Source organism: Pseudomyrmex gracilis, unplaced genomic scaffold, assembly GCF_002006095.1.
Source record: "Pseudomyrmex gracilis isolate BER0280 unplaced genomic scaffold, ASM200609v1 scaffold_491, whole genome shotgun sequence".
Classification (NCBI taxonomy): Eukaryota; Metazoa; Arthropoda; class Insecta; order Hymenoptera; family Formicidae; genus Pseudomyrmex; species Pseudomyrmex gracilis.
The window spans coordinates 66,923-77,610 of NW_018021075.1; the positions used below are offsets into that span (position 1 = coordinate 66,923).

Genomic DNA, 10,688 nt, shown 5'->3' on the forward strand with positions numbered 1-10,688 from the left:
AGTTTTCAAACTTCAATTGTTCATAACTTTTTTATTAACAACGAGCGACGGCTAAAATTTACGGATTGTTACTCAGGAAGGTGTCCTTGACAACATATGTCAAGCTCATTGAAATCGGAGGGGGGTGACCTTTTCTGTACATTTACCCTTTCTTTTGTTTATAACTCGAAAACAAAAGCCGACCGGTGGTAACATGTATAGGGAAAAGTTGTTCAGAACAACGTCCTTAACAACATATTTCAATCTCATTAAAATCGGTGAGGAAGTCCGCTTTCTAAATAATTACCAAGAAATTTTATCAAAGAACGTCTAATGAGCAACTGCGTACTATTGAACAATTTACGCCGTCTAGACGTAGTGAATGACAAAGATATTCATACTAACGAGGTAGTGTTCCATAATGTCGAGTTGAGGAGTAAGCAAAATGTTTCCAGTGACTCAGTCATGTATGTCGAAAATAAAGACAATTACAAAGTTAATTTGTCAACCGTAGACAATGATTGTAGTACTATTGATGATATATCTGTTACGGTTAGTATAATTAATTGGTAATTATTAATAATTACCGGTTATTATTAATACAAACTAAATTACGAGGTAAAAGTAATAACTTTAAGAAATGTTGTCACATTAACCGGTTAATATTAAAAGTTCCCGCCTATTGTTGGTTTAATAACAAATTCCGATTCAGCATTGCTTGTGGCGTTGCTGTGTCGCTTGTATTATGACATGCGAGCTACTCGTCAGTGCCAAATATTTACGCACTCGAGATAGGCTGTTTTGTTTCACTTGAGCGTGATGTGCACGATTGTGCGCGAGCAAACTTTTCGTGTATTTAGACATTAATTTACCATAATGGGAGATTTAGAGATAATGAAGACTCGATTTAACACGTAAGTTAACATGCTTAAATCTAAGAAAGGAAAAATCATCAGTTGTTCACAAGAAATGAATATAATTCATTTTTGATGAAAGTCAAAACAACCAAAGAGAAGACTTCAAACAAAACATCTGAAGAATATCAACGGCTGTCTAGGTATGACCCAGACGGCACATGATATCATTTGATTGTAAAATGATATCGTTTCTACGTCATTTTCGTGATATCATGTGATATCACATCCCTGAAATATCACACAGATATTCTTCTAAGAATATTAGTACTGTTTTCTTTCAAGTATATCTCAAAGACATCGCTTAATGTATAGGAAATTTGAATGCAGTGTATTACACTCCCGTGATAATCTTATAATATTTTTGAAATATTTATTGATGATATCACAAATCTTCGCACAGTATATTTTGCGCGAGATATGAAAATCAATTCTCAAGTTGCAATTTATACATTGCACTGTAATATTTTTATTAAATAATAATTAAAATAAATAATAAACAAAATGTGTAAAATAGCTTAAGAATAAGTAGATAAAAACAATTATAATTTAGTAAGAAGCAANTGGTCTCGCGGACTGAGTGCAGGGGCTGCGGATATGGGCTTGCGGAGATCTCGAGTTCAAATCTCACTAATCACCTTAGGATTTTTCAGGTCCGGTCCTTTTCAATGGAGTTCATCGGTTGATCGGCGAGCTGTATCAGGCCTTCAAAAACTAATTCGAGTGAAATCTCGAAATTCCCCTCATTTTTAAAACTTTTGCAAGAGATATCAATTGCATGTTTTTGATGTGGACATTAGCAGTCTCAGGCATATCCCTGAGATATTATTTGAACATCATTACTCGTTCGAAAATGTCTTAACGAGATATCTTTTGCACATTCAAAGTCTCTGTGAGATATCTTCAAGACATCTTAAATACATCATTGTGCCGTCTGGGGATATTGTTAAAATTGGTAATGTAGGAAAACTCGTATCAGTAAAAAATGAAAGAGCTCCCATTGTTTATTATATGTTTGTGGAAAAGATTTTTTATATAATTTATGAGACTCATATTTTCTGTCTAGGTATGATATTGTTAAAATTGGTAATATAGAAAAACTCGTCGTGCCAGTAAAAAATGAAAGAGATCCCATTATTTATTATACATTTTTGGAAAAGATTTTTGATATAATTCACGAAACTCATATTTCTATTGGACATGGAGAACGAAACAGAATGATGAAAGAACTTCGCATCAAATATAAGAACATCACTGTAGAATTAGTCATGAGTTATTTAAATCTTTGTGAATCTTGTCAAAAGAAGATGAATATTCCAAAAAAGGACTCGTTGTTAAACCCATTAAAAGCAGTGAATTTAATTCAAGATGTCAAATCGATCTGATTGACATCCAATCACAAGCAGATGGTGATTACAGATTCATAATGGTTTATCAAGATCATCTTACAAAGTTTGTCCAGCTTAGAGCATTAAAAACCAAACGAGCCGAAGAAGTTGCGTATCATTTGTTAGATTTGTTTACAATATTTGGTGCTCCATGCATTTTACATAGTGACAATGGCAGAGAATTTACTTAACAAAATTATTGAAGAAGTCTGCGGAATGTGGAATGAGCTTAAAATTGTTCACGGTAAACCGAGACATAGTCAATCACAAGGTTCAGTTGAACGTGCGAATCAGGACATAGAGAAAATGTTATTCACATGGCTAGAAACAAATAAAACAACAAAATGGCCGGACAGAATAAAATTTATTCAATTTATGAAAAATAGAGCTCACCACTCTGGAATAAATCGCAGTCCTTATGAAGCTATGTTTGGCTGTAAAGCTAAAATAGGTTTAAAAACATCTTTGCCAGCTAATGTATTATCAGAAATCACAAGTGAAGAAATAAGCAAATAAATAAGGTCACATCGAGCCAATAAAAGGATGCTAATGTAATAAAATAAATAATTTAATAATCAGAGTCTGACTATCTGGCATCCCAAATGTCATCCTCAAGGTAATTTTATCCATTACAACAGCCAACTTTTGCGATGATTTTTAACATTGACTATTTTTAATCATTTGACATCAATTGTATACTGCGTAATCTGTAATATTCACGACTGAAGAAGGCTCAAGTAAGAGTCAAAATATTTCGTATTATTATATTTTTTTATGTAAAGCGTGTTCATTAAATTATTTATTTTATTATATTAACATCCTTTTATTGGCTCGATGTGACCTTATTTATTTGCTTATTTGTATTTACATAGCGAGCGTTTCTGTTATTTATTATTTTTTTTTTACAAGTGAAGAAGATCTGAAAGCAATTTTAGAAGATCAATCTGACGCTGCATCTCAGAATGCTGAATGTGATCAGACTATGAACTCGCGAAATGATGACAATGTTAAAACACAACATGATAGTAATATGAATGTTGATAATTTAAATGAAAACTTGTAGTTACTTACACATAACGTGACTATCGAAGCTCTAAATATTGACAATAATAATAATAATAATAGTCAGGCCTCTAATAACCACCAACATAAAGGTTCAGAAATAGTTATTATTGACGAAAAAGAGGATAAAGTTAAAAAAAATGACGAGAATAAAGAAAATGAATATTTACTTAACAAAATCACTCAGAAAATTCAAGAGGCTCGAAATTCTGCTAAACAATCACTCGAAAAGCAGGCTGACAAAATGGTAAAGCATTCTAATGCTAAATTCCCTGTTGCAAGAGTAGGTCAAAGTGTTCGAATCAGGATTCCGGAAGTGGATAGAGCTAAGGCTGATAGTCGAAAAAATATTATTGCTATTATAATTTTTGTCGAGAACAAAAGTCTTTATAAACTAGGAACAAAATATGGTATTTTAAACCACTTTTACACGAGGAACGAATTCACCATTTATAAAGAAACTTTTATTTCAATAAACGAAGTGCCCGATATTGAGATAAGTCTGAGAGAATGTGCTCGTAAGGATTCGAATTTAGGCGGTCAAGACTTTCGACATTGTAATTGTACAGGCAAATGTAATTCAAATCACTGCAAATGTAAAAACTCAAGCGTTCTTTGCCATTCCAAGTGCCACAAAAGCCTTTCCTGCAAAAATAAATAATAAATAACTTTATGATTTAAATTTAATTTTCATTTTTTATAGTTTAAATTTTTGTAGCAGGTTTACTTTCACTTTAATAACTAATAACAAAAAAATGTTTTTTGTGATTTTCTCTCTTTAAGTTTTGTATTTAATTAATTTGACTCTTGTGTTTACTATTTTATGTAACTGTTATGTAACTTATATGTAATTGTTGATTTTAATATACATACATGCAAATAATATAATCATTCTGTTTAGATAGAAGTACATTTTTATTACTTTTTATTACATTAACCAGACTACACTAGGAAGTATTAATAATTGCCGGTTAGTATTAATACTTCCCGGTAAATGTTACGGTTACAGACTCATTATTCACATAAACCCAATACTTAGGCGATTATTAATATTTACCGGTAATTATTAATATTAACCGGATTTATCATACTGACCGTAACATATCTATAAATGATCTATAAATATCTATAAATCCATAAATCAGGTGTTTCAAAAGTCCTTAGCATCAGCTTTCATAAAATGTAAGCTCATTCATACACAGGGGAATGTAATATTAGATGCTTTACAATCTCATAAATGTCATTCTTTTCTTCCAAAAGATTCTCGTTCATTATTCAATACTCCGCGTGTAAGTATTCCGGTTCGTACAATATATCCTGGACAATATCTTCATATTGGCTTTGAAGTAGCTATTAATAATATTCTAAAAGAAACTTTTCCAAATCAGATTCCTCCTGTCCTCGAAGTAGACTGGAATATAGATGGTGCAAACTTGAATAAAACAGGGAAAATGCAGATTTGGCCAATCCAAATTTCAGTTANTAACATACCGAATAGCAAACCTCAAGTAGTGGGAATTTACATTGGAAATAAAAAGCCAGCTAATATCGATTTATTTATNGATGAGTTTGTAGCCGATGTTCAGCAAATTATTGCAAGTAACGATATAACATTTAATAATAAACAAATCCTTATTGTACTAAGAGCATTTATTGCAAATGCTCCAGCTCGAGCTTGGTTATTAAACCATTATGGACATACATCTAGCCATGCATGTGGAAAATGCTGGGTTGCTGGCATCCGATATGAGAAACGAATGATTTTCTTAGGTACAAATCATTGTCTAAGAACCGATAATGAGTATGTTCAAATGATAGATTGCGATCATCATAAAGGACGTAGTCCACTGTCTAAGTTACCTATGGGGATGGTAACACAAGTCCCAGTAGAGTATATGCACTTAGTATGCTTAGGCGTAGTAAAAAACTGCTAAATGCGTGGATTACGGGCAAATATAGAAAGAAAACAAAATTATCAGGCCGAAATGTAGAGTTGGCATCGAAGCGACTTAAACTTCTTTCTTGTTACTGTCCTCGAGATTTCGCCAGAAAACCTAGATCTTTAAGTGACTTTTCAGAATACAAAGCAACTGAGAGCCGACAATTCATTTTATATACCGGACCTGTAGTGATGTATAGCATGTTAAAAAAGCAAGCTTATATCCACTTCTTTTACATTCAGCAATTCAGTGCGCTTTGTAGTAAATCACCTTCAAGAACATTATTACGACGTGCAGAAGTAGCCATTAGAAAATTTGTGGAAAAATGCCAAGTGTTTTATAAGCTTTCTTTTCTTTCATATAACATACATGCATTATTACACCTAGTCAAAGATGTGGAACACTTTCGTGAACCTCTTGATAGTTTTTCAGCTTTCAAGTTTGAAAATAATATGCCATTTTTCAGACGATCTTATCAAAAACCTCACCTTGCTTTGCAACAATTTGCCTTGAGACAAGTAGAAATAAATAATATACGAAAAGAGCTTCGTCCGACACATGTTACTACAACATTTATAAAAATTTTCGACAGACATAACGAAGGTCCTCTTTTAGTGGGATTGTCGCTTCGACATTGTCAACAGTACACAAAGATACAAATTGAAAACATGTTTTTCAATGTCACTTCACTCAGTAATAAATGTTGTATTTTAAAGGGCTATACAATATGTGTCGTTGAAAATATACTTAAAATTAACGAAACATACTATTTTGTCGTAAAGAAATTCGCAATTATGGAAGATTTATACGATGTCGGAATTTTGTCATCGTCATTAGGAATTTATAAATGCTCTTTATTATCAAGCAATTTTTGTACAATATTTATTACCGACGTACAGTCGGCGTCAATGAATCGTTTCGTAGCCCCGGGAGCTAGGGGTAAGAGAGACGGTATTCCCTAGGAGTAAGTACTGCCAACGGGCGCCGCACTAACTAACTGTAGCAGATTTCGATGAATTGACCAATTACAGTATTTACCAATTACTGCTAGGGAATACCGTCCCCCTTCCCCCGTAGCTCCCCGCGTCCACGAAACGATTCATTGACGCCGCTGTACAATCTAAATGTTACATGATGCCATATTGGAAAATTATTGATGATGACTCTGATTCCAACACTGATTTGAATAACGATCAGCCGGTTGCTGATAAATATGTTGTATCTGTTCTCTTATAGAAAATTAAATTATTATTATTACAAATAAAACTTAAAGAAAGTAATCAAAAATCGAATAAGATGCAAAGAAATGATTTTCATTAACCAAAACTAATAAATATTATTCCGTCATCAATAATCAAAAAATTTTTTCTAAATGTCTCATATTCATTGATATATATATATCAATATATATATATCATATTTTATTTAAAAAATATACAATTTGTTCATGAGACATTAATTATATACAAAAATAAAATTTAGAATAATTTTATTTATTTTTTAAAATTTTATTATTTACAGACAAAAAATTGTATATTTATTAATGCTTTGATCAAACAATTAAATTATATTATAAATCCTGTGTATGCGATTAAAAAACATAAAATACGTTTAATCAAGAGTTGTCATACCTTAACATCGCACGAGTAACCATTAAATAAATCTAAGATTTGTACGTGGCTAAATGTTTGATGGTAGATAGAAGTAACAACTCATTTGCAAAAGGTAATGATAAAAATGTATAGTGATTATATCTTTTTTTTCAGTGTAGTTCTAATAAATGGAATTTGTATTGAACAAGATTTATCAAAGTGAAGGTATAAATTTCTGGTTTTTATATCTATAGACAGTTCTGCGGTTGAACTGTCGAAAGTGGTCAAAATATGGATAAACAAAAGATAAATTCTCTCAAACGCAAACAGGTTTTTGTAACCACTAGAGGCAATTATAAATATGGGCGAGTAAAACAATTTCGCTTAAGTCAGTAAGTGCGACATTGAAAACTCCAGGAGAAGTTATTTATTTATTTATATTATGGCAATCCGTTAATGAAAAGAATTAGATTATTAATATAAGCACAATTGATATTTTGAATTATTTTTCAATTTGTTAGCATTTTTTTGCTTAATATTCTGAAATTGGTAATTTAAACATATCATATTAGTCATATTTATACTAATGAATCACTGAATTTCAGAAACCTAAGGCGTCCTGTAAGAATTGTAACGAAACCGAAACGGTATTTGACCACTTCGAGTGAGAACGACTCGCAAGTCAATAAGTCAAAACAAAAAGCTATAGAAAAATCAGTAGATCTTCAGAAAGATATCGATGAGATTCACAACACATCATTTGAAGAGCACGATGAAAACGCAGCACCAAATATTGTAGGATCTCAAAGAACCATCGAATCTCAAAACAGAGTTGCAGAAATTGTTTTCGAACAACAATCTCTCCAACAAAATGAAAGTCAGAATGACAGATACAAGCAGCTACTTTCAACGCCTTTTACATCTTTTACACTTGATGGTATGTAGCTTAATATTCTAAAACTCTCTGACAATTAACTAAATACAATTTCTTTATAATTTAGTTTTCATAAGTTTCGGCTTTTGACATAAGATCTTGTAAACAAAATGTTATTTTAAATTAATCGACTTTTGATGGTAAAAACTGTTATATTCAGAAATTCTTCAAACTAACAATCAATAAATTAGTGTTCTTCAGTAAATGCTATTTAAAAGATGTCATTTAGAGTTGTCAAATCTTCGGGATTTCTAGAAAATACCTAAAATCTCGTAGGCTTTTGTGTATAGTAATTAAAGTTGTTTTGTCCCAAAAATATATAATTTTAACTGAATCTCAAGATTCATCTCATAATTGTGCAAGCTGCGTTTTTTAATATGTAATAATACTTAAACTTCGAATTAAGTTTCTAATTTTCTGAAGTTCGGCATTTTATTAAGTTGATTATTCTCTAAAGTTGATATAAACAGTGCAATTAGAATTATATTTTATGATCAAAAGCCGAGCATCATTGTATCAAAATGAAAGCAGTTTATAGAGTTAATTTACAGTAATTCAGAGCTTATGTAGAACATCGAGACATTTTAAATCTAAATTATGAACAATTTTGGCTTATATCATTGCTAACGCCAAGTTAAATACATGTCTTATTTATTTATATACAATAAAAAATCACATTTATTACAGAACAGCAACCAGAAAGCACTAATCAATCACATTCTGCCTTAACGGAAAGAGTGTTTAAGAATAATGACTCAGCAGTTTTCAACCCGCTGTTGCATTTTCGAACACTACAACAGTTGCCGCACTCAAGCGAATCTGCCGAAAGACATTCGGGAATTACACAACTTACTTCTCCACAAACGTGCTCAGCAACATGGGCTACTACTGAACTAAAAATGTCTCCAAAGTGCAACAGCAATAGCATGCAATATTAGCAGCAGCAGCGTAATAACTCTAATGAGTTTTTATTTAATTAAAGAAATTATCATTACAAAGCAAATGCCGCACAACGTGAGCCTTCTGCTGATTGGAATGCAATAATTCGGTACGTAAGAATTTTGTTTANTTAATAAAAAATATTCTGTCTATTTTACTCTGTAAATATCCAGATAGCCAAATGTGAAAACTCAATATAAAGCAAATCATTGTATAGATTAAGTTGCTCGCCAATTGCTGTTGTGTTGTTTCTATTTAATGCAACAAAAATGTTTTTGTCAATTCAGTATTAATATGCTGAGTTTTATCGTCAATCAATTTGTTGTAGCCAATGTTTGTGACAAGTGAGTCAGCAATATGTGAGCAATGAGTTTTATTTATAAGTTGAAAAAAATAATATAAGTTTAATAATAAGTAAAATAGTACTATATAAGTTTATTGCCGATGAGTTGTTGCGAACTTGCTGTTATTATATTTTGAAAACTGTTGCTGGCAAGAACATTTATTACGTTGCTGAAACTGAACTTCTGAGCAATATTTGTGGCAAGTTGCCAACTTGTTGGCTATCTGGGTAGATATTCTTCGATAAATCCTAATAAGAAGTTATTTTTAAAATATAAAAAGAAATATATTTTGTACATTTCAGAGACTTGGACACTATGAAGAAGAGACTCGAAGATATGCCGACAAAACAAGATTTCATGTAAGGTTTTCTTTTTGTAAGCCATTCTTTGACTGTTTGAAAATATATTTAAATAAACATAAGCTATTGACAATACAGTCAGAATTTATATTCTTTAAATTGATCACGTCTAATATGTAAAAGAAAATGAAATTGATAATAAATGTAAAATAAATAGTAAGTAAACATTACATAAGTGTCAAATAAATGATTTTCAACTAAATTTAAAACTTAACTTATTAAAAAAATAATAAATATATTTAAAAAATAATATATTTAAAATAATTAATAATAATATAAAATATATATTTAAAGTAAACGTTAACTGAACGTTTTTCACATTAGCATCAAAATGATATTAACTGTAAAATTAATTAATAAATATGACATTACTGTAAAATACATAATAAAAGTTAAATTAACATGTCATAAAAATAAATATAAATTAAACGTCATGTAAATGTTAAATCCGAACAAAATATCTTTTCAAAAAAAGGTAAAAAAAGGCGCCAAGTACATGCGCAACTCGTATCTCTAGAAAAGGTATTACTATCAAAATCTTCCTTTACAAGATTTATTCTACAAAAGAAATGATATCAATAAGTTACGTCAAGTAAAATCTTTTATACATGGTTACAAAAATATAAAAAATATATAAAACTTGGTAAGTTGTTTATACGTTGTAAAATAGAAAATATTTTAAATCAATAAAAAGTTTCAAATATTGTATGACCACTGCACTTTTTATATAAAGCACTCATTGATGTAAGAAATGACTTCGCTTTGCGTGGAACATCTTAAACTATGTCGAATCATACATATAGATTTCAATTTGTGTGAAATGTCAAAAACTTATGTGGAATGTTTCAAAATAAAAAATATTTAATGTAAAAAAACTTGGCGCGGCTGCACCGAAAACTAAAGACAAAGTAAAAGATTTTACTTGGCGTAACTTATTGATATCATTTCTTTTGTAGAATAAATCTTGTAAAAGAAAATTTTGATAGTAATACCTTTTCTAGAGATACGAGTTGCGCATGTACTTGGCGCCTTTTTTTACCTTTTTTGAAAAGGTATTTTGTTCGGATATCACACATTTTTGTAGAATATGGTTTTGACAAACACTTTTTTTACTGCATTATATATAACTTAATTGTTTGCGTCTTATTCTTAACCCTCAACAGACGGACATGGGTCGTTTTCGTCTGAAGCAAAATTACTTTCTGAAAAAAGTAAGTTTCTTGTTGTCATATTTGCT

At 30.6% G+C, this 10,688-nt stretch overlaps 1 protein-coding gene across 1 annotated transcript in view; it reads left to right on the plus strand.

Moving 5' to 3' along the window:
* Positions 1–9,496, plus strand: part of LOC109860870 — an 11,035-nt gene extending 1,539 nt beyond the window's left edge. Inside the window, exons 2-5 of the mRNA XM_020440264.1 lie at positions 7,139–7,267; positions 7,481–7,812; positions 8,497–8,857; positions 9,395–9,496. Of these exons, the coding sequence (XP_020295853.1) occupies positions 7,167–7,267; positions 7,481–7,812; positions 8,497–8,747 (684 nt within the window). The 5' untranslated portion in view covers positions 7,139–7,166 and the 3' untranslated portion in view covers positions 8,748–8,857; positions 9,395–9,496. The remainder of the gene's footprint in view (positions 1–7,138; positions 7,268–7,480; positions 7,813–8,496; positions 8,858–9,394) is intronic.
* Positions 9,497–10,688: the final 1,192 nt, after the last annotated feature.